The 25,248-nt window shown below is 37.9% G+C and overlaps 1 protein-coding gene across 1 annotated transcript in view; it reads right to left on the minus strand.

Annotated features, from left to right (window-relative positions):
- Nucleotides 1-494: 494 nt before the first annotated feature.
- The window catches only part of plpp4 (phospholipid phosphatase 4), a 109,725-nt gene continuing 84,971 nt past the window's right edge, over nt 495-25,248 (minus strand). Inside the window, exons 6-7 of the mRNA XM_084390761.1 lie at nt 10,524-10,694; nt 495-1,551 (exon numbers count right to left, since the gene is read on the minus strand). Coding sequence (XP_084246887.1) covers nt 1,340-1,551; nt 10,524-10,694 — 383 coding nt within the window. The 3' untranslated portion in view covers nt 495-1,339. The remainder of the gene's footprint in view (nt 1,552-10,523; nt 10,695-25,248) is intronic.

Consider the following 25,248-nt stretch of genomic DNA (forward strand, 5'->3'; position numbering starts at 1 on the left):
CTGGAAGCTCAAGTGTAGCAGGTCGATATTTATCGGCAACATAATGCGAATAAAAATACAACAGAGTAGCAGAGACGCAGTTTGTGAAGTCAGTAGAGACGCATTATTGGGTATGTTATATCTACACTTTTATAACTATGTTGATGCGTCACGGCTTGATTTGCAACAGCAATTTGAGTCTGTCTACACTGGAATTATAGTAATAATGTTGCAGCTGCATATACAAATGGTTAGAAACTTTTATAACAAATTAATTATTTGTTATATATTTAGACTCCTGACCAGTACATCAGACATATGCTATATAGGGCAGTGGTTTGTTTTGGTGGGGGAACAGGATTCAGAACCTCACATAGCATGTGTGGTCACAGATTAACTTTTATTTGCTTGTTGCAAGGGCTTCAAACCTGGCTCTTTCAATCAGAGGTTGGAATCAGAACTATCCTTTTTCTAAATAATAATTTAACATTTTAATAATTGCAATGGGACTCATTCAATCAAAAATTGGATTTTTTTTTATAGGGTTAGGGTTAGCTTGGGTTAGGTACAATGATGATATTAAATGGGAGTAAGATGGCAATCTGACAGCTGGGCATTGAATTATTACCAAATTCTTACACCATGATATTTACTTTGAACTTCTAAAACATTCAGCGACCAAAACCTATGGTTTGATCATAGTACTGTCAAAAAAATAATCTGTTCTTGCATCTAATTCCTCTGTGCCTGGCACACGGTACATGGCAAAGCTACAGAACATGGCACAGTTTTACACGAGCCGCTAACATGCATGCACACCTGCTACTGAATAAACACAAAACAATATGAAGGAAACCAGTGCAAATAATGAACTGGTTAGAACGAGGTTAGAGATTTATGAATGAAACCTTTTAGAATAAGAATCTCTCAGAGAACCAATTTGCTATTTGGATCATAGGCAGCCCTTACAAAAAGTCTCAGATGGTTATACAAGAGATACCTCAGCATACTGTTTAATGGCACTGAATGATTACCGTTTTTATCAATCATGGTACTCTTTATTACGTGCCATGGTACTTTTTTGTTAGAGAGAGATTCTTGCGCCAGGTTCCAACTTGCCAATGCTTATAGTCAGTGATCAAATAAAGTGTAACGGATCTGTGAGCAGCAGCTGTAACTCTGCTTAATGATTGGAGGAGGAAGAAGAAGGAGAAGAAGAAAAAGAAGAAGTAGAAAAGAAACTACATGAAATGGAATGGTCCAATTCATTGGAATGTGCAAGTGTCAGTCAAGTGTGGTTCATACCACGTCGGTGTGGTAGGGGGTCAGAGGACTGTGAGCCTCGGTGGGTCTCTATTAGTCATACTGGTCCCTCGGTCATGCCCTCCAGAGGCAGGCTGGTGGCATTATCAGTGGGCAGAGGTTGATCCTGGGAGGTTGGCATGTTGTGGGCGGTCGCTACAGCCAGACTAGCGTATGGCAGGTGGCAGTCTGTGTGGAGGAAGGGTGGGTAGTGCTGCCGATAACAGATGTAGGCAAAGAAGAGGCCGATCACTCCCCCAACAAATGCATCTGTGAGGGACAATTCAAGGTTCACAAAGTAAGACACAGTCACAATAAATCTCATCCATCCTTACAGCTAGCTTTCTAACTGTCTTGCCTGTCTTTAACATGTATGTTTTAATTATTTTATTGTCATTCCCATGAATAATTACAAACAAAAACAAAAAGACGATAGATTGTATTTTATACGATTTTACAACATTTTAAAAGAATGTCTTGCTACTGACCTAGGATTCTGTAGCAAACACAATTCACTAAATGGTTTCTGCCATTTAATGCCACCCTGAGAGGAAGCCGTTAAGCACCGCCATTAAAAAGATCTGCAGTGCGCACTGACACACAGCTGTATAACCTGCGTATATACACACCACACAGCTATTTAATTCAGTCTAAAATCAAATCAAATGACTGAAACATCATTTTGAGGATGGACTGAACAATTGCCACACTCATTAAAGGATTAGTTCACTCTATCCTCATTTACTCGCCCTCAATTTGTTTCACACCTGTATGAGTTTCTTTCTTCTGCTGAACAGTTGGTCGGTAACCAAACAGTTGATGGACCCCATTGACTTCCATAGTATTTTTTGTCCTACTATCAAAATAAATTGGGTCCATCAACTGTCTGGTTATCGACATTTTTCAAAATATCTTCCTTTGTGTTCAGCAGGATGAAGAAACTCATACAGGTGTGAAACAAACTGAGGACAGAATTTTCATTCTGAAGTGAACTAACCCTTTAAATCACTATGAGGGCAAGCTTTTATGAGTCCACAGCTTGTATTTACTTGGACCAGATTGGACCCATCAAGTTTAATGGTCCATGCCACTATTGTTCAGATTAGTTCTGTTCTACTACCCAGCAGGCTCTAGGGGATAGGTCCATATAGTCACACTAATAAGTATCCGCTAGCAGTTGTTTGACTGATATGAGGAGTCTATATGAGGTGACGAGGAAATACATATAAATAAATGGTAACACTTTACTTGAAGTGGTGAGCATAAGACTGACATGACACCTTCATAATCATGACATGACACATGTCATGAGTATGAAGGAGGTTTTATGCAGGTTAATGACAATTGTCATTAAGTGTCATTCGCTCAATTATGTCATTTTTAATGCAAAGATGACATTGTTTGAGATGTCTTTGTTATGACAACTTGACATAAACCAATACATCATAACCTGTCAGTGTCTTTGTCATGACAACTTGACATTACCAAGACAACATAACCTGTCATAAATATGTCATAAACATGACTTAGCAGATTAATCATCAAACTTAAGAAACTACTTAGCTTTATGGGTTAACATTACATTATATTTCTGACCACTTTTTTTTCCAGTGGTACTAATTTAATTTGTCATTAAAATGTCATTAAGTGTTAATACTGTCAAATTATTTTATAACTAATACTGGAATACTGAAAAAACAAAAACAAAGTGGTCCAAATATATTCATGACACAGTTATAATGGCCTCATGACAGCCAATGTCAAAACCAACCACATGACAGTTTAATGTAATGTTAACCCATAAAGCTAAGTAGTTTCTTAAGTTTGATAATTAATCTGCTATGTCATGTTTATGACACATTTATGACAGGTTATGATGTATTGGTTTATGTCAAGTTGTCATGACAAAGACATCTCAAACAATGTCATATTTGCATAAAAAATGTCATAATTGAGCGAATGACACTTGTCATAAACATGCATAAAACCTCCTTCATATTCATGAAATGTCATGTCATGATTCTGAAGGTGTCATGTCAGTCTTATGCAAACCCCTTCAAGTAAAGTGTTACCAAATAAATAAATAAATAAATAAAATAAAGGTAACACTTTATAATAACTTTCATTAATAAATCCTTAATAAACATGATACAATGCTTAACAGAACATTAGTTAATATATATTCACATAACTAGAAATATGCTTTTTAATGTTTACTTACTAATGAATTTATTAAACATTACACGTTGATTGATTAACAGATCATTGTTTAATGTAAATTAAAATGCTTACAAATGTCATTAAACTTCAGTTCATATAATACCTAATGCATTTTTTTTAGATTTACAAAAGTACAAATGCAAAAAGGTGTTTGGTAGCAATGAGTTATCTGGATGTTCAACAGAAAATTGAACAATATAAGATTGACTGGTCTTACTTTATATTTGGTGTCTTTAACTACAGTATATATGCTTGCGTAAAATTGTTATGTACTTCATGTGTTCATATTCTATTACAAAACACTCTTGCTGCTATTGACGTGTGATACGGGTAAGGTAGGACAGGTTTGGCAGTATGGGTAGGTTTAAGGGTTGGTTAAGGGGTTAACAGTGTAAAAGGGTTCAATATGATTACTATAAGGGAACATGGTTCAAACTGTTTATATTACATAATCTATCAAAACAAACAAGTATTTTCTTGTAACAAGTATTTTTGCAAAATGTAATAAAATCAAGACTCTGTGATTTGTTAATTCTCTTTAACCATTATTTACAGTTTCAATCCAAATTATTCAACCCCAAATGCAAATCGGGTTTATTGGCAAATTTAGTCTTTCAGCTGTTTGCAATGAACAAATCATACAAAAGAAAATGGCTCATTAATTATTGGAATAGCTCAACACAAAAAATGTTTTAAGTGGTTTCCCCAAATTCAACTGAAAATGCAACTTTTAATGACTTCTGCAGTGTCAAAATTATTCAACCCCTTCTTGGCAAGCATCTTTAGTACTTAGTAGAACACCCTTTTGCTGTTATGACCTGCTGAAAAAGATATGAACAACCAGACACCAGCTTCTGGCAGGAAGGAATATTAGCCCGTTCCTCATGAGCAATGGCCTCCAGTTCAGTGATGTTCTTGGATTTACCGCCTTCTTCAAATCCCATCAGAGATTTAGAATCTTCCAGGACTTCTTCTGAGACCAAGCCTTGGTGGAATTTGAGGTATGCTTGGGATCATTGTCCTGTTGGAAGGTCCAATGACACCCAAGCTTCAGATTCTTCACTGACGGCATGATGTTTTCTCCTAGGATTTCCTGATACTTCAACGAATCCATCTTTCCTTTCACACGCTGCCGGTTTCCAGTGCCAGAGGATGCAAAGCAGCCGCAGAGCATCACCGAGCCACACCATGCTGAACTGTAGGCAGAATGTTCATTTCAGCATAAGCTTAATTGTTCTTCCTCCAGACATACCGCTGAGCCATAGGGCCAAAAAGTTCCAGTTTTGTTTCATCGCTCCACAGAACAGAATCTTAAAACTTCTGTGGCTTATTTATAGGATTTTGAGCACTTTTCTTGTGCTTTTGGGTTAGTAGTGGTGTAGGCTACATGTTCTGGTATGCGTTTAGTACGTGCCTTACTGTGCAAGCTGAAACCTCAGTGCCTATTGCCACCAAGTCTTGCTGTAGGTCTTTTGCAGTCACTCAAGGGTTTTTCTGAACCTGCCTTCTCAGAAATCTGGTTGCAGCCGTTGATAGCTTCCTTTTTCTGCCCCATCCAGGTAGTGTAACCACTGTTCCTTTAACTTTGAACCTGCAAACTATGCTTCCAACAGTGTCTCTAGGAACATTTTGTGCCTTCGCTATCTTTTTGTATCCTGTTCCTTGTTTGTGAAGGGCGATGATATCTTCTCTTAACTTTTGGGACCATTCTTATTTCTAACATGCAGTCAAACGTGACACTCAACAAACCTAGCCAGTTCAGGTATTTCATGTTCATTAGTTGAATCAGGTGTGCTTGAGACAACACCTGTTTCGCAGATTTGTGCTGTTGTGAGAAATTCTATTTTTATTGAATATTGAATAATTTTGAGACTGCATCGAGTCATTAAAAGCTGCATTTTCAGTTGAATTTTGGGAAACCACTTGAAATATTTGTTGTGTTGAGCGATTTCAATTACTTTTGTGAAAGTCTGTACATTTAACCAATAAACCTCATTCAGCTACAACAGAGTGGTTTCTAGACACTCTACACTGTAGAAGGGATGTGATTGATGGATGTCTCTTATTGAAAATGTATGGCCCATAATGAAAAGGAGAATCAAACAATGATGATCACGGGACTGTTGAGCAGCTGTCTTGTATAAGGCCGGATTGGGCAAAAATTCCTCTTGAAAAACTTGTGTTGCATCCACAATTTGTTTATATTTACCAAATACACTTAAGTTGGTCAATGAAAACTTTGAAAATCTTTCTTTGCACTTTTGTCAGTTAAATAAAGTTTAAAGAGAATTAAGAAATCACAGATTCTTGATTTTAATGCATCCCAACTTTTCTGGATTTTGGGGTTGTAAATGACTTGTAAAGATGTGTAAATAGCGTGAATTCAGGTTATTTCCAGGTTTTGTTACTTTTTTAAGGACACTTTTTGCCATTGAGACGACTTGGAAAAAGTGTCTTAATATGTACTAAATGATTATAAACACGCTACAATCTACAAATAATGAATAGTTTCAACTTTAGATTGTGTACTACAAAAACATGAACAAATAATGAATAAATGATTCATAAAAAAATAAATAAAATACACACCACAAAAAATGAACACCAAATGTATGACTTTTACAGACTGTGGTTATGAGTTATTGAATAATATGTTAACATGAATAGTGTGTGAAGTGCTCAAAATGACCAATTCAAAAAAAAAAATTCGCAAAATGTGTCAATTAGGTACAAAAGTGCATTAGGTAATAAATGAATCGAAGTTTAATGAGATTTGTCACCATTTTATTTACATTAAATCATGATCTGTTAATCATTATGTAACATTTAATAAGTTCATACGTTAACATTAAGAAGCACATTATCTCATATTTCTATGTGTAAATATAATTACTAACTAATGATCTGTTAAGCATTATATGATGTTTGTTAATGATTTATCAATGAAAGTTATTATACAGTGTTACCAAAATAAATATATATGTTGTGTTAATATGCATATTTAGAGTTTAGCAACATAAAATCTAGGACATACACACTTTTCTGGAGATAATTAACAGGGCTAGCTGCATATATCCAAGAAAACGGTCCTTTCTGCTGTCATTCCTTTCAAGGATTTCACTTTTTTTATTCTTGCTGTAGTAACTTTTCAAAATGCCACACATGAATACATTACATGAATAGTTCATCCAGAAATGAAAATGACTTCTATTCTTCTGTGGAGCACAAAAAGAGTTATTGTTCACAATAAAAGTGAATGGGTGGAATGCTGTGGAGCTCTAAAGGTGACAAAAAGTCCTGAGAATGTATTGTAAAATTACTCCTTATAATATGTGCATGTATTTTAAGTCTTCTAAGGTCATGTGCAGTTTATTTAAACAAAACGTGAACAAACACAAAATAAACAAAGACTTGACTTGAGCATGAACAGGAGATAAACTCACCAACAGCGGTAACACAAAAACAAAGCTTTACAAGAGACAATGGGAACATGAGGGCTTTATATACACAAAGACTAATGACTAACATTATACACCTGCAAGCAATTAAACAATTAACCAATGAGAAAAAGACACATAGAGCAAAAGAAGCACATGACATTATCACATTAGTGGCAAAGGTATCACATTACATGACAAGAAACATGATAACAGGTGTGTTCGCCGGAGTGATGAGATACTTAGTAGACTGTCCTCACTCAATGGCTGGCTGTCTAAGTGATGTCCGCAAAAGAATATAGGGTTCATAGACAATTGGAAACGTTTTTGGGGCAGACCTGACCTGTTGAAAAGAGATGGTATTCATCCCTCCTGGGATGGTGCTGCTCTTCTCTCTAGTAATATGGCACATAGTCTTAGAGCTCAAACATGACAATCTGGGGCTCAGGTCAGGAAGCAGACAGACTGACTAAACCGACCGTCTGCCAGCTGTCTCACGTCACTGAGGTCAGATAAATCCCATCACACACATTCCATCACATCACAGAGACTCTTTCACCTAGATATCATCATATAGAGACTGTGTCTGTTCCCCGAATTAGGAAATACAAAAAAACTCCCAAACCCATTTAAGGGTAAAAATGTAATCGATGTTCAACAAATAAAAAATAGATATAATACAGATGACCAAATGATAAAGCTCGGGTTGCTGAATATTCAATCCCTTACTTCAAAAGCACTTATTGTTAATGATATGATTACAGATAATCTAGATGTGCTGTGTTTGACAGAAACCTGGCTAAAACCAGACGATTACATTACTTTAAATGAGTCCACCCCCAAGATTACTGTTATAAAAACGAGCCACGTCTGAAAGGAAAAGGGGGAGGTGTTGCTGTAATCTATAGTAATATCTTCAGAATTACTGAGAAGTCTACACTCACCTAAAGGATTATTAGGAACACCATACTAATACTGTGTTTGACCCCCTTTCGCCTTCAGAACTGCTTTAATTCTATGTGGCATTGATTCAACAAGGTGCTGAAAGCATTCTTTAGAAATGTTGGCCCATATTGATAGGATAGCATCTTGCAGTTGATGGAGATTTGTGGGATGCACATCCAGGGCACGAAGCTCCCGTTCCACCACATCCCAAAGATGCTCTATTGGGTTGAGATCTGGTGACTGTGGGGGCCATTTTAGTACAGTGAACTCATTGTCATGTTCAAGAAACCAATTTGAAATGATTCAAGCTTTGTGACATGGTGCATTATCCTGCTGGAAGTAGCCATCAGAGGATGGGTACATGGTGGTCATAAAGGGATGGACATGGTCAGAAACAATGCTCAGGTAGGCCGTGGCATTTAAACGATGCCCAATTGGCACTAAGGGGCCTAAAGTGTGCCAAGAAAACATCCCCCACACCATTACACCACCACCACCAGCCTGCACAGTGGTAACAAGGCATGATGGATCCATGTTCTCATTCTGTTTACGCCAAATTCTGACTCTACCATCTGAATGTCTCAACAGAAATCGAGACTCATCAGACCAGGCAACATTTTTCCAGTCTTCAACTGTCCAATTTTGGTGAGCTCGTGCAAATTGTAGCCTCTTTTTCCTATTTGTAGTGGAGATGAGTGGTACCCGGTGGGGTCTTCTGCTGTTGTAGCCCATCCGCCTCAAGGTTGTGCGTGTTGTGGCTTCACAAATGCTTTGCTGCATACCTCGGTTGTAACGAGTGGTTATTTCAGTCAAAGTTGCTCTTCTATCAGCTTGAATCAGTCGGCCCATTCTCCTCTGACCTCTAGCATCAACAAGGCATTTTCGCCCACAGGACTGTCGCATACTGGATGTTTTTCCCTTTTCACACCATTCTTTGTAAACCCTAGAAATGGTTGTGCGTGAAAATCCCAGTAACTGAGCAGATTGTGAAATACTCAGACCGGCCCGTCTGGCACCAACAACCATGCCACGCTCAAAATTGCTTAAATCACCTTTCTTTCCCATTCTGACATTCAGTTTGGAGTTCAGGAGATTGTCTTGACCAGGACCACACCCCTAAATGCATTGAAGCAACTGCCATGTGATTGGTTGATTAGATAATTGCATTAATGAGAAATTGAACAGGTGTTCCTAATAATCCTTTAGGTGAGTGTAGTTTCAAATATAATTCTTTTGAAGTGTTGGTGCTTAATGTAACACTATCTAGTGTAAATGATAAACCATGTAACACCCGATGTACTCGTTACATCATAAGAAGAATGGCATCTACGCTAATGTTAGTCTTTCTGCTTATTCCGAGGTTTACTATAATCAACTAGATCCAGGCCGTATCCAGATCAGATGGTGGATCTGCGCCTAGACACGACCACAACGCATGATATCTTTTTCCAGGAGGCGTTCTTAGTGGGAGGGGTACTGTCACAGTTCACAGGTGTTCATCTTGCTTTTCCTGTTGTGTTTTCTGCGTTGCTGGGCAAAGCTTCTCAGCTGATGAGCTAATCAGCACAGCACACCTGAAGCTCGTCAGTACTGCCTTTAAATGTGGTGTGTTTGCTCTTGTCTTGTCAGATCGTTTTGGTGCTCATGCCTGCTGTTTCAGGAATTCTGAAAACCAATGGGCCATGTTGTGTTCTTTTCCTCTTCATCGGTTATACATCCCTTTCCATCATATTATGTCATGCTTTCTTTGGTGATTCAGACTATTCATTGGATACATCATGTGGCTTCACATCCTGTCTGAGGCTGTTATTGATGGTGACAGTATAGCTATGCGCCAGTGTGATTCTGGATGATACACAGACATGATTAATAACTGTATGGGTAAAACATCTAGAAGCAGGCCAGTGAGCTGTAAAGATGATGTCAAAGCTTGCAAACAATTGCTGAAGCTTTATCTATCTCTATCTCGAAGAAGAAGTAACTCCAACAAACCATGCATACTCAGTGTTATGTTCTACAAGTATTGAAGACAGTTCAATCTGTATAAAAGTTCATTAGCTTGATATATATTTTTAATTATCATGCTTAATGAAATAACTATTTAAATGGTAGATCGTGTAAAGATGTCAATAATGTCATAAATGCTAGACAGAATAAACATTTTGGTTACACTTTATATTGAATACATATTATATAACTAAGTCTCAGAGTATTAGTAGACTGTTAGATTAATGGGTGTTAGGGTTTGGGTTTGTAGAATAAGATGACATGTTTCAAAGTTACTTATAGTAGAATGTCTGTTGAGGAGCATCAAAATAAAGTGTTAGCAGATATTAAGCAGACAAGCTCATACTCTAATAAGAGTTAGTTGCAACGTTACTTAGTAGAATATCTAAAGTGGACAATTGAAATAGTGTTACCAAGATTACATGTGTTATTACACTTGAGAAACAATGTTTTAAAAGTACATTTATGTAGTGACATATTTCAGTAATCTATATGATCTAATTATGTTTTTAAATTAATGGTCTAAGTCACTGTGCTGCTAAACAAACCATTTCTGTAGTGTAAATGTAGATGCTCACACGCATGTATTAAGCAGTTGTGTGCTTTTGTAGGACACTGCTGCAAACCTCTGACCTTGCCAGTGATGCTTGTAATCGCAGGTGCGGGACAGCGCGATCATCATGGCACTGTAGAGGGGCAGGACCATGGCACAGAGACGCCAGCTGCGCCCGCGTCCAGCATCTGTGAAGCACTGCAACTTGCCCGCCAAGTAAAATGAGGTAAAGCCCAGGCCAGAGAAAGCAACTAAGACAAAAGGTGAGAGAAATAAAATATAGAGTAAAAGTAAATGCAAAGTTCTGTAAGAAACCATATTCAGTAGGAAATGACTGAAGTGAACTTTTTAATATCAAAACTGTCTGCTAGACAGCGGTGATATTAAATAGATAGCAAATGGCGTCTAATCCTACTATAGAAGTAACAGTAATCTGACATGTGTCTGCTCTAAAGTTTTAAATGAGAGCTCAACAATGCCTTAAAATGTGCTCAGATTTGCAAAATACCAAGCTCTGAAATCAGATGTCAGATATCTCAGTATGAATTCAAATATGTCTCCTCAATTCTTTCCAAACCAAATTATCGGAGCTATGGCAAATTTATTTTATAACTCTATGCTTTGTCAATGGTCTCATTTATTTCAAGCGAATTTTATGAGTGAAAACCGATTATAATCATTTTGTAGACATTGGGATATAAATACATTGTTGTATAGCACAGAACAGAGCTTGTATTTCACTGAATTCCATGGGAAAACATAAATAAAAATGGGATTTGCTAGCACTCTTCCTACTTTCCTGTTCTCTGCAAACCTGTTGCCCTGGCAACCTGAGGTAGCATTAAAGAATCAAGATAGATTTATTGCTGTTGCATTTTTAAACTCTGTATTACATCTCATTTATTGAGATACTACAGCTTCTACTTACTATAAATGAGATTAAATAGAGATTTGGACTCCAGCAATGTTGCATTAAAAAGCATAAACTGATAACACATAATTAGGCATCCAAGCTGCTAATTCAAAATTTGCACATTGGATTCTGCAAAGTGATTATGCGCACTCTCTGTAACAATCGTAAGACACGCAATGTCGGTTTTCCTAACCAGGGGTTCACATTTACACTGACAGTGATTGCATTGACGGAGGTTGCCCAAATCACTTACTGTTTGTTGGGTACTATGTGTTCCTGCTTAACTAGAGACTGACTGTCTGCCCTCCCGCTGGTGCATTGCTTCTCATTTGCATCAAGTCTACCTTGGTTGCATTACCTTTCTTCAATTACTCATGCTGCCTCAAATTGTAAAACTCTCAATGACAATGAAAGACTAAAAATGTCAATGCTAAATCAAATTAAATATTTTTCTAAAGTACAATGTTTAAAATTATGCAATAAATTACTCTGACCTCACAAAAAAGTGGGTCTCGTTCATAAACTTGTGTGCAAAATCTGCCTACAAACTATTTCATTTCATACAAAAATGTATTTAGAAAAAAAAATAGGAAGGAACAACTAACTACACATACAGACCCTTTCCAAAAAAAAAAATAGAATATCATGGAAAAGTTTATTTATTTCCATTATTCCATTCAAAACGTTAAACTTCCATAGATTATAGATTCAGGGCCCACAACTTAAACGATTTCAAGTATTTAGTTGTTTATTTGTACATAATTTGGGCTTCCAGCTCATAAAACCCACAAAAACAGGATTTCAAAAAATTTGAATATTACATGAAATCACACAGTAATTACACAGTGATACCATGGTCATTGAACCAGGTTTTGGTTCTTTTGGCAGTGTGGGCAGGTGCAAATCCTGCTGGAGAATGAAGTCAGCATCTCCATAAAGCTTGTCTGCTGAAGGAAGCATGAAGTGCTCTGAAAATGTCCTGGTAGACGGCTGCGTTGAGTGGACAGCACAGTGGACCAACACCAGCCGATGACCAACACAGACTGTGGAAACTTCACACTGGACTTCAAGCATCTTGGATTGTGTGCCTCTCCATTCTTCCTCCAGACTCTGGGACCTTGGTTTCCAAATCAGATGCAAAATTTGCCCTCATCAGAAAAGAGGACTTTGGTCCACTGTGCTTTATTAAATCCAGAGTCAACGCAGCCGTCTACCAGGACATTTTCAGAGCACTTCATGCTTCCTTCATTTTCCAGCAGGATTTGCACCTGCCCACACTGCCAAAAGAACCAAAACCTGGTTCAATGACCATGGTATCACTATGTAATTACTGTGTGATTTCATGTAATATTAAAAAAAAATTGAAATCCTGTTTTTGTGGGTTTTATGAGCTGGAAGCCCAAATTATGTACAAATAAACAACTAAATACTTGAAATCGTTTAAGTTGTGGGCCCTGAATCTATAATCTATGGAAGTTTAACGTTTTGAATGGAATTATGGAAATAAATAAACTTTTCCATGATATTCTAATTTTTTGGAAAGGGTCTGTACTGTATGCAAAAATCACATCTGGGTGCCTATATCATCAAATTTTATACATAAATATTTCCTCTTAATTATATTCCATCATATACACAGAGAGAGAGCGTCATATGTTTCCTGAGAGTAACAAAAGGTTGTAAAGGAAAGGTTGTGCTGTGGGTATGTTTTATGCAGATGTCTCTCCTTGGGCGAGCAGTCGGAGAGTGGAAAGAACACACGCCTCTTTGCGGAGTATGGTGAGGAGACAGGTAAATATAATTTTCCGAGGAATAGCTTACGGGAGATCAGTGGAGTATCACAAAGAGAGCCCTGGAGATTAATAAGGAGATGGCTGTTTCACAAGGGAACTTCACAGGTAAGTAGAGAGGGTATATTGGAGACCAGACAAAGAGTGACTGTGAGGTGTGTGCTTTTATACAGGTCCTGATTGGTGTGCTGACGAGGGACAGGTTCAGGTGATCAGTATTCGGGAGAGAGTGAACGTTGGATGTGTGAGACAGAGGAGCCTGGTGAGTGCGTGACACACGTGTTTCCTATTAGGCAGACATTTTTGTGAGAACTTCTCCTGTGCATACAAATACGATATAATCAGGGTTCAATAAGGCCTAAAGAATAATAATAAGAAGAAGAAGTTTTATTTATATAGCGCCTTTCCATAGCTCAACGTCGCTTTACATTGTACATTACAATACATTTAAACACCCACACATACATATACAGTCACATAGGATACATATAGTCACATTATCCAAAATGCATGTTATATAGATATGTTTTTCACTTGGTCTTGAAAGAAGCCACTGATGAGGTATTACGTAGTGTAAGAGGTAGCGAATTCCTCAATTGAGGAGCATTAACACTAAATGACCTTCCACCTACAGTAGACAACCGGAAACGAGGGATGGACAATAAACCAAGTTCTGCTGATCTAAGGGACCGGGCAGGGTGGTAAGGGTAGAGTAGGTCAAGTCAAGTCAAGTCAAGTCAAGTATATTTGTATAGCGCTTTTCACAATACAGATTGTATCAAAGCAGCTTCACAGTATTAAATTAAAATAATACAACAAGGTTTGTTTCTAGTGGAATTTATTGATAAAATCAAATTAGATATCCCCAGAATAGTAGGTCAGACAGATATTGGGGAGCAAGACTATTTAATGCTTTGAACATTAGAAGCAATACCTTAAAGTGGATACGTGATGCCACAGGTGAAGGTCATGAAGCAGAGGAGTTATGTGAGCAGAACGCCTAGTGGAGGTGAGAACTCTTGCTGCAGAGTTTTGAACGTACTGTAATCTTGCAATACGTTTTTTGGGAAGACCAAGAAATAAGGCATTGCAATAGTCTAGGCGTGATGTGATTAATGCATGAATTAAGGTTTCAGCATCAGCTAAAGTGAGAGAAGATTGTAGACGGGCAATATTACAAAGATGGAAAAAAGAGTTTTTAAGAATAGCTCTGAATAGCACAATAGTATTACTATAACATAAGTACATAGTAAAGACAATTTCTGTTCAAACTATTGGCCTTATTAAAGCACCTATTGGTGCAACAACTCTTCACTCAAATGGTGTGATCCTACTTAGGTTACGCACACTTATTTCCCATTTAATAGGAAATGCAACCATCCCACAACATGTAATGCATTACAATCAAAATTGTAACCATGAATAATTATTTACTTTGTAGCCTTGGGCAACTCATAATGTCCTTGCCAGTGATGCAGGCTTGATGATGTGAATTAGTGATATGGAGCGGGATGGGGTCTCTTTGCATAAAGAAATTAAACAAAAATAGAGTGTTTCCTATTACCATCTTTTATTACCATTTCTTAAGAATATTTTAAATGGCACATCTTAAACCATATTGCCATAAAAGTTTCACCTACAGTAACACAATTAGATTTGGGTTGTAATAAATCGAAGACAGGTATGTATTTTGACTGGATATAACTTTGAGAGCAACTTTAGGTTTCCCTTATCGCAAGAAGTCTAGGAATTTTGAATCTGTGCGATTATATAACAAAAGCACTCTTTGCATTTCACATTCATTTATGTCAAGATGTAAATTTCAAAACAACTTTAATTTTGTAGCAGATTATATATATAAAATCAAAGCAAACCTGGTGTCTGAAAATAAAAACATTGATGTCATGGTTATGGTCTGTTTTGGCTTAGTTTTGTGCTCTTCGTTCCTGTGTTAATTTTCTGTCTTCTTTAGTTGACCTTTAGTTGACCTTAGTGTGGTTTTTTGTTCTTCTGTATATTTGTATGATCTCCTGAGTATTTTAGTTTATTATTAAAATATTGTTTGAATTTGATATTCCCCTTTGTTTGATTGAACCATGCTATTACAGAAGAACCGACCCTTGTTATGAGCTCAATGGATGATTCAGCCCACCTGGTGTCCTGGAACGATGGCATGCTCAAGGTAAGCTTTTGGAGTCCTGGCACAGTAAGTCGACTACGCTCTATGGCTCACCCTTCACGGTTGGAGAAGTAAAAGACAATGTCATTCAGTCATAGACCTCCCAGTCCACTCCTGTCCTACTGATCCCTCATTTGGGAGACCAGAGCCAAAACCCACCAAGGACCTTCCGCGGATGGAGAAGGTCACTTCGTAGCCAGAGCTGAAGCCATACTCGTCCTGGAGCCTGGGCTAGTTGCAATGTCTGACCAGGTGCAAGAGTAAGAGCAGATGGAGTTAGACTGTGTGAAGTTGGACCCCAACCATGCCTCAGCCCTGAGCAGTGGCGGATTTAGTTTTGTATTTCACGTTTTCACTATTTCAATTCAATTCTTGTGATTTGATTCAATATTGACTCATTTGGATAAATATTAGGTACACAAGATAGGCGTTTATTTTTCTGAAGAAAAAGAAAACTCACATAATGCTGTAAACATACAGAGAGCCCTATCAGCTGGTAGTATTATTTAAGGTTAAAAATAATTATAAACATAATATATTTTTATTATAATAACAACTTTATTTAATGTAGTATATACTAAATATGTAATATAGTACACATATTTAGCAAAATACTCTCTATAGCTCTTTTTTTCTAGCCAACAAACATGCTATAGCCTATATTATGGTCATTAAATGGCTTTCCTGAGGTAAATGTTGTGTGGCAATTGTTCTCCAGCTGTTTTACCTCTTTCCGCGGTTGAAAAACACTGATTGATCGATATTATGTATGAGGAATATACATTTCGTTAAGTATCTTTCAACATTGTTCATTCGTGTTTATTTAGCCTACTATTAGCTAGTAGAGATGATCGGTTCACGTGCCGCTAGGGATCTGTCACATCACATTTACAAGCGCCAAAACAGTATTTATAGTAAGTGAGTGAAACGGGGTAAGAGGGGCGAACTGGGGAGAGGTGATGTTGCATTTGGCTCTAAGCAAATCCACCTATATCCATGTGAGCGTGTTAACGTTATCCCCACCTAGCCCCACTTCACAGCTAGCTGCTGTAGCGGCATGTTCAACGCTTTGGACGCTGTTGTTCCTGTCTGTATCCCCAACAATAGCCGTAAAAAAGTTTGTAATCTTTGGCAGCGTTGCCAAATACTTATCAGCGTCTTTTCGCTTTTTCTTTTATTTGAGCCGCTTGGGTAAATTCGTTTCATTTTCGCGTTTAGACTCATCTTGCTTCGTCTCTGTTTGTGTACTTCCCAGTCCTCCTGTCACTGCGTGCTTATCTTTCGCGCCGCGCACCATTACGGACTAGTCCATTTCATTGTGAAAGTAGGGGGTGTATGTGTAGGGACAGATAACCATAAACTGGACATTTTAACTACTACTTCAACGTTTCAACGTATTTCTTAAGAATATTAAAAAAATTTACCATGCGTTTGAAGCGTTCATGATGATAAGGGGCTTTTTCTTTTCTTTTTTTCTGTTCTTTTTTTGAGGTTGGTTGGGGGCCCCCCTACTACGACCGCTGGTAGGGGGCCCCAAGCAGCCGCCTACCTATGCCTCTATGTTAAGACCGCCACTGGCCCTGAGGTAAATTTGCTCCCTACAAGCTTAAGTAATATAATGGACTGGTTCCATTCAACTCTTATGTTCAGCTCCACCAGACTCCCTTGACCCTCCGGCTACGCCTTGGTCAGTCATTGCTCTGCAGCCCCACAGACTTCCGGGTCTTCAGCTGCACTTCATCCCTCCACCCCTTGGGCTTCATCGGGCTCCGCCTTCCTTCTGGCTTCACCTTGGTCCTCGGTCACACCGGCTCCGCCTCAGTCATGTGGCACCCCACCTCCACCTCGGACCCTCCGTTGTTATGGCTCCGCCTCGGCCTTCAGGACCATCAGTGTTGCCCTGTCTCTATGGCTCCTTGGCTCCGCCTGGGTCACCAACTATCCTGACTCCACTGCGGGTCTTCGGACGTCTGACTCCACTCTGTCTCCTCCCACCATCAGTTCCGCCATGGGCCTCTATCCTGGCTGGGCTTTGGATCATCCTCCAGTCTCCACACTGGCTCCTCCCACCTTCTTCTCCTCCCTGGTTTCTCCTGCCGTCATCTCCTGTGTATAACCCTTTGCCAACCCCTCGTCATCCTCCAAAGCAAGGAACCCAAACTCCATCAGGTGACAGAATGGAGAAAAAAAAACTTGTCAGAAACCAGGCTCAGTCGGGGGGGTCAGTTCTCCTCTGGCCAACAAACGAACAGTGCATGATTACGATTCAGACAGCATTATGGTCAGAAGTCAGATTGGGATCGGAACATTCAAAATAGTTAATCCACTTCCATCTGGTTGAAGATCGCATCAGTTGTATTGGTTCTTCTGGGCCCAGTTGCACAAACCCCTTAAGCTAAGAAAACCCTTAGTTATAATTATTAAAAGCCATACTCGTCCTGGAGCCGGGGCTAGTTGCAATGTCTGACCAGGTGCTCTCTGGTTTCTCCTGCCATCATCTCTTGTGTATAACCCTTTCCCAACCCCTCGTCATCCTCCAAAGCCCCCTCCCTCCCTCCCTCCCTCCCTCCCTCCCTCCCTCCCTCCACAGGATATTCAGTTATGGCATGAGGACACGCCTTATGGGAGGGGGCGACTACTGTGATGTCATTGTCCAGCTCAGTTCAGTTCTCATACAATGGTGTCAATGCAGGCAGATCTTATATTAGATATATATTAGATAATAATATTAAGTGTCCCAGACTAAGCAAGCCAGAGGCGACAGTGGCAAGGAACCCAAACTCCATCAGGTGACAGAATGGAGAAAAAATAAACTCGTCAAAAACCAGGCTCAGTCGCTCCGTTCTCCTCTGGCCAACAAACGAACAGTGCATGATTATGATTCAGACAGCATTATGATCAGAAGTCAGATTGGGGATCGTAACATTCAAAAGAGTTAATCCAGTTCCATCTGGTTGAAGATCGTATCAGTTGTATTGGTTCTTCTGGGCCCAGTTGCACAAACCCCTTAAGCTAAGAAAACCCCTTTAAAAATTATTAACAGGGATTTGTGCAACAGCTGCTGGTCGTTAGGAATAGAAACTATCCTACGTCCAGAGAACTCTTTTATCCCAAAGATGGAAGAAACTTTTATTCCTCATAAACATGATTTTTAGTATTCAAACCTGTGTACGTGCCAGCACATAATAGACCAGTTGGGTAAAAAAAGAAATGCAAATGACGGCTGTACATTAGGGTAGACACCTGTTACTATAGAGTGTAAATTAAACCAGGGCAACTGAACCACAGAAGATCGACATTCTTTTGTTGCACACAAAGGAAATGCATTAGAGCCAGAAGATCTTCATCAAAAGATCCAATACAAAAAAGGGGTGCGAAGAAAGAGAAAGAGCCTGCTTTCAGGAGAGATGGAGCTTGAAGAAAATGCAGACGTAATTGCACTACTGGTGCGTCACTGATCTGTCCAATCTCTGCTGATATATTTATACTATTCTCAAGCCTCAAAGTCTCAAAGAGTCCAGGGCTTTGCTGATAAATGCCTTTTTCAAAAGTGATGCAGCTCTAAGAAGCAAAGTGAGTGTTTGGCCAGATGGGACCCATTACCAGACACTAAGCCTCCTGGCAAGACTGCAAGTTTGGTAATTAAGTTATAAGTGGAAATGACAGCCTTTTGCTTTTATTAGATTTTTTGTTATAATTGCATCTTCATTTGCCTGCAGATGCTTATACTGAATAAAATATTAAACTCACTATAAATAAAGAAAACCACAGAACAAAAACATTTGTAACACTTTATAATAAGGGTACATGAATAATCATGTATTAACACTTGAATTAATACATACTTTAACATGAAGTAATGATTAATGAACATATTAACTAATCAAGAATGATACTATGACTTTGGCTTTATGTTGTTTGATAGTAATGAACTGTAAGTGCCTGGCAAATGTTCCACTAACTGTAGTGTATATGTTTCCTGTTTGGGTATTTATTTTGGGAACAAATCATTTTTATTTTTATTTGTAGGTTTTAGATTTATTATTAGCTTTTGTATAGCTGGGTATAAGCCAGAGTAGGGCGAGTTTGAAGTTTGAAATAATCTTGTAAATCAGAGTATCAAAATATTGGTGAGTTATTAGTGTATTTAGTATTTTCTACATTTGATAACAAGGATCCATGTAAATAATGGTGAACTAATGTGCCATCCAATATATGTTATAATGAAACCGCAGATGGCAAAATTTTACATTATGAAAATATTAAATTATTCACCTTTAATTCAAAGTCAGAGTACTTCTTGTTTATTCTTAAAGAGACTGTTCAGTTAAGTTCCCCCTAAATGTTAATTAATGCATTAATTATCATTATGGTTGTCATTATTCACGCATGAAACCACATGGAAGGTTAGCTCTTTATTCGTTCTTGATTAGTCATGCCTTCACTAATCATTATTTCAGGTTAAAGTAAGTATTAATTCAGGTATTAATAAATGATTATTAATATACCCTTATTTTAAAGTGTTACCAAAGCATCTGTATGTATTGGCAAAATATTTGAGGAATTTTGAGACATTGTGTGGGATTAGATGGCTTTTCTTTTTTAAACTTAAAATACAGAAATTGAACCATTTTAAAATCTGATATTAGTTGACACCCTCAAAAGATCAATCCCTTTTTCCATCCAATTAGGCATCATTCTCAAGTTACAACCCTAAATGTTGGCCTACAGCGCTCATTAACAAAAACTACCCATGTGGGGAAAAAATCGCATAATCTTCATGCAAAATAAATAAATAAAGTAATTAATACAGGGTTTGTTTAGATGAGATTCATGTTGTCAGTGGGCAGCTGTTCTTGCCAATCACCACTGCAAACATAGTTAATTAAAATATCTCGGTTCTCCCATCAGATTTAAATAGTTTTAACATTTCACTGATAAACACAATTACTGTTCTTCATACATATTAATACAGCAATATGTGAATTCCTGCAAGAATAAACAGGAAACTAATGAGATAGTCGGATCATCAAAGAGCTGTTGGATTTTTCTTGCAGGCTCAAAATTAAGGTTACCGAAGAACTTTTGGAGAAGAAAAGGAAATTAAGAGAATATCTTGGCTGCAAATAAATGTTGGAAACCTCATTTCTTCTAATCAAATTATTCTCACTCTTGGGAGTGAATTTAGAGCTTGAAGTGAAATTAGAGCTTGATCTTTCAATGCAAAGACTGCTTTTTTTTGCCTATATTTTTCATATAGGGCCAGCAAACATTTATATTTATGGATTATAATATTTTTGTGGACGTTAATTTGGTAACACTTTATTTTGATGGTCCCCTTTAGACATTCTGTTGACTATACGTAACTTTGCAACTACATGTCAACTTATTCTACTAACCCTAACCTTAGCCTAACCTAACCCCTTATTATACTAACCCTAACAGTTTACTAATACTCGACTACTAGTTGAAAAATGAAGGTGCAACATTACTTTTAGTCAACAGAATGTCTAAAGGGGACCGTCAAAATAAAGTGTAACGGCTAATTTCTCATTAGACACAAACCTTAATGTTTTACCTACCTAATTACTTTCATTTTACTATTGTAAAGTGATCTTACAATAGATGAAAAGCACTGTTCAAATCCTCTGTATGCAACACAATACAGTATACTTTCAATTAGTGCACAGAAATGATCAGGTGCAAGTTTTGGGCATTTGCTAAAATGCCCAAAACTGCTAAAATGCTAAAATGCTTTCACCCCTGTACACGTTAATTATGTTTTCCTGGTTCTCCCATCAAATTTAAACAGTTATGACATAGCATGGATATCCACAAATAAAAAAATATGCAAATGCAATTAATGGTCTTCATACAAAATGTGAATCACTGAATGTGAAATTTGAGATTTGAGTATTTTGCTGTGTTCAGCTGTCCTTTCCTTTGACCAGTCCCTCATTCCCTATACCTCACAGCGTGACGCTACACCTCTGTGCTTCACAGCAGGGATTGTACATATGAGCAGTGCCTGATTTCCTCCAGACATGATGCTTCGAATTGAGGTTAAATCTTGTTCTAGACAGTGTAGTCATTTAGGTGCTTTTTTTGTGTGTGTGCAAACGTCTTTACTAAGGAGAGGCCTCCATCTGGCCATAAAGCCAGTTCGGTGAAGTGATGTAGTGATGGTTGCACTTCTGCAAAATTTTGACATTGGTGGGGACATAAAAGCAGTTCCCACAGGAGGATTTGTGCAGTTATGATAAACTTTTGACCTCAATTTCATTTAATCTAAAGCCTTTATTTATAGATATGGTAGCCAACTCACTCATAAAGTAAGTTTTATTTTTAATTTTTTTTTATGTCAGTTACACATTTTCTATTATGTAAACTAACAAATTGCAATAGCTTTCTAAACTTCATGATGGAATATACTGCATAATATATTGTATGTCTACATAAAAAAAAAAAAAATTTAAAAAAACATTACTCAGGGATTTTAGTCTATATTGGCTCAATGAATAATAAAATAAAGGGTAACAAATGATGACAAGGCATCTTGTTGCAGACATTACTTTATTTTAATATTAAAAATGAATTAAAAGGATGATGATTCTTAAAAGAAAACGTGTCGTGACCCTAACAAAAACATGAACTTTTACATGAACCTGATTGACAGATAACCCATTCACTCTTTATATTAATTTTGTGGATATTTCATCCAACAGTTTGCTTTATATATTCAATATAAAGAGGGTAAACCTTAAAATGTACTTGCATTATGTTCTTGCTCTGTATTATTTAATCATGACGGTCTTTTAAACTTTATCATAATTACTTTAACTCAGCTAATGTCAATGGTGTTACCCATTAAGCTGTTATTAGCCTCATATCATCCTTATTTAATTTAGAGACTGGGATCTGAGTCAGGATGCTTTAGTAAAAGAGATTCTTAATCTCAGTAAGACTTTGGACCACACTTACTCATTTTATTAAATAACAAATAACAAACATAGCATAAAACAACACTGATGCATCTCGATTGCCTTGGATTTGTGTCTATTTTTCTAGGCAAAAAAACATTTTTCAGGATTCATTTCATTCGTTTATTCATTCATTCATTATAGGATTTAAAGGGAACACATTATAATGTTGATAAAACTGCACCAGGGTAAACTTAAGTCTTAATTAGACAGGCTTAATTTTTGCTTTTGATGAATAGGAGGGGCAATAACAAAAGTTTTTTTGCGTCTCAAGTCGGTTTGCTATCTTGACAAAAGCAAGTGTTAACCTTCTGTTAGTCAAGTCAAGGGCTTGGGGGAAGGCTAAAAAATGTATGTTACAAAGTCAGACTTTGGAGTTTCTGTTTAAATTTGTTGGCCTGTCACTGAATATGGAATAAATGCACTTATTTACAAGCATTTGCTCTCTACACGATGAAATAAAGAATGACTGTGCCTGCAGTAAGTGCCAAGGCGCCATAACATCCGAGACCAAAGAGTCTTCCAGCTTAATAAATTCACCAACTCTAATCCACACGGCCAAACCTCAGGAGTAGCAGACTATAAAACAACTGTTCCTTCATCGTTCTCTTACTTTGTTCTTCTATGCAACCACTCTGAACAGTTTCGAAGTATTTTTACAAGCCTATACATACCAAATGCCTCTGAAGTATAAAATACAGATGCAACAATAGTATTTATATTCTGAGATCCTTTATTACCCCTTTTCCACCAAGGCAGAGCTGGTGCTGGTTCGGAGCCAGAGCCTAGTTTCAAATCGGTTCTTTGTTTTTCCACCGCCAAAGCACCAGCTCCGAACCAGTAAAACTGGTTCTTAAGTAGCACCAAATCATTGCAGGGTCTAGAACGGAGCCAAGAAAGAACCGCTTGCGTCAGACGCTGGGGGCGGGGTTACCATGGCCAACAAGACTGAAGAGAAACTTGTGACCGCCATTTTCAAATAGCAGCTAATCGAGCTAACAGCAGCTAAACACGATGGACGCGATCTAAAATATAAATCTAAGGCTAAAGTCGGCATCTTATTGTTAAAAATAAATGTTATGTACATGCCGTTACTCTCGCTTGTAATCTCCGTCTGTATAAATAATGGCGAGCCGCGCGAACACGTTGGATCCGCCGTGTTTGGATGCCGATGTAGGTCCGCAAAGCCATGAACATCAATAGCAAAGCAACGTGCGCCATTGTTGATGATGTGTTTGTGTTTGTGTTTGGCGCCGCCGCGCTAACGTTGCTGAAAAGATGAGACGTAGCTGTGACGTAAGACCTGGCTCTGCGTTGGCTCTTTTAGCCTGTGGAAAAGCAAACCGGTTCTTTGGAGGCTCGTCAGTCGAACCAACTCCGAACCGGCACTAGCTCTAGCTCCGAACCAGCACCTGGTTCTTGTTGGTGGAAAAGGGGTATCAGTCACTCAATATCATAGTCTTTCACTGTAAAGGCAAGATCCCTGTGCTGAACTATAAGGCCAGACGAGTCTAAAGGCTTTGTACAGATGGCACGCAGGCATGATGTTTGGCTTTCATAACGTTTATTCTTCTTTCTTTAAGCTTTCTTTAATATTTTTTAGGACAAGGGTTTGGAACCATTGTTGTATGTAGATGCATTCAGTGTCCTTGACCGCAGATGTTGTTGTCACTTGATGCAATTACCTTAAAAAGTCAGTTGGCGTTGCTGTGTGCTGTTCAATATCTAATCACTTTTCATATCCTGATGGTGCCGGCTGATAGGTCCTTTACATGCAATCAGCAAGCATTCACACCATTACCACAAACTGCATGGCACAAGCTGATTGGCGCCCTTCCCTCGCTATCTTCCCTCCGTCTTGTTCACTCGGATGTAAAGCATTGCTTATTTTGCACGAGTACCCACTACTTGTTGAAGCATTGCAATGTGTTTAAATGTGACGCACTTTTGTAGCCCCTGATCACTTGCAATCAGCAATGGAGCTGATTTATTATTTACAGTTTTTCCATTATACATTTGTTTGCGCACCATTCTATTGCCCTGTTGGGGCTGTTAAAAAAATGTAATACAAACAAATGTTAAATATTAATATAATATTATACTTATATTAAATATAAAATACAAAAATTGCGTTGAAATTGCGTTCCGGTTGATGATTTACAAGTTTGTGTATGATGCAAAATAAGTTAATTAAGTTTATAATCAGTCTAGTGAGAGAGCATGCATTCTGCATTTAACAACAACGGCAACAATAACAGCATCAGCAGAATTTAAGGCAGCGTTGTTGCTTGAGGAAACAGTGAGTTTTGCCTGAATGAGAACCCATTAAAAATGAAATAGGCATTGGGATGAGCTAGCAAGAGAAAGCAGGGAGATTGTTCATGCAGTGCAAATCCGACCAAATGCAACAATGAGTTGGCTAATGGAGGACATTTTTAGTTGATTTTAGTCAAAAAGGCTGAAAAATCATTTCTACAGTCACTAGTACCATATTGTTCCGAATATAAGACAATCTTTTTTTCTTAGAAATACATCTGAAAAATTGATTTCGTCTTATATTCAAGGTCTAGACTTTTACATTTCGAAGATACGCCCGCAACAATAGGCGGCGCCAAATACGCATAAAACGAGTGTGCCAAGAAATACGGTGTGTCAGAGTGTAACGTTAGAAGAATCGCGAGCACAAAAAGACAATCTTAAAAACGCAAACAGTCAAAGAAAAGCTAACCGTCTAAGAGCTGCGTGACTCATGTTTGCATGTCTCTTTGCAACTTCCCCCCGTACGTGATTTCAATTTTGCTAGGCAACATGGTTTTCACTATGAGATGGATAGCCTAATTGTTATATAATTCAGATGGGCTACAGGTTATTTTTATGGTATGACAAAAATTGTGTATTTTTTAATGCTCCACTCCTCATCTCCAGCATGGACCATCAGGCATT

This window comes from Rutilus rutilus (assembly GCF_951802725.1).
Source record: "Rutilus rutilus genome assembly, chromosome: 20".
Lineage (NCBI taxonomy): Eukaryota > Metazoa > Chordata > Actinopteri > Cypriniformes > Leuciscidae > Rutilus > Rutilus rutilus.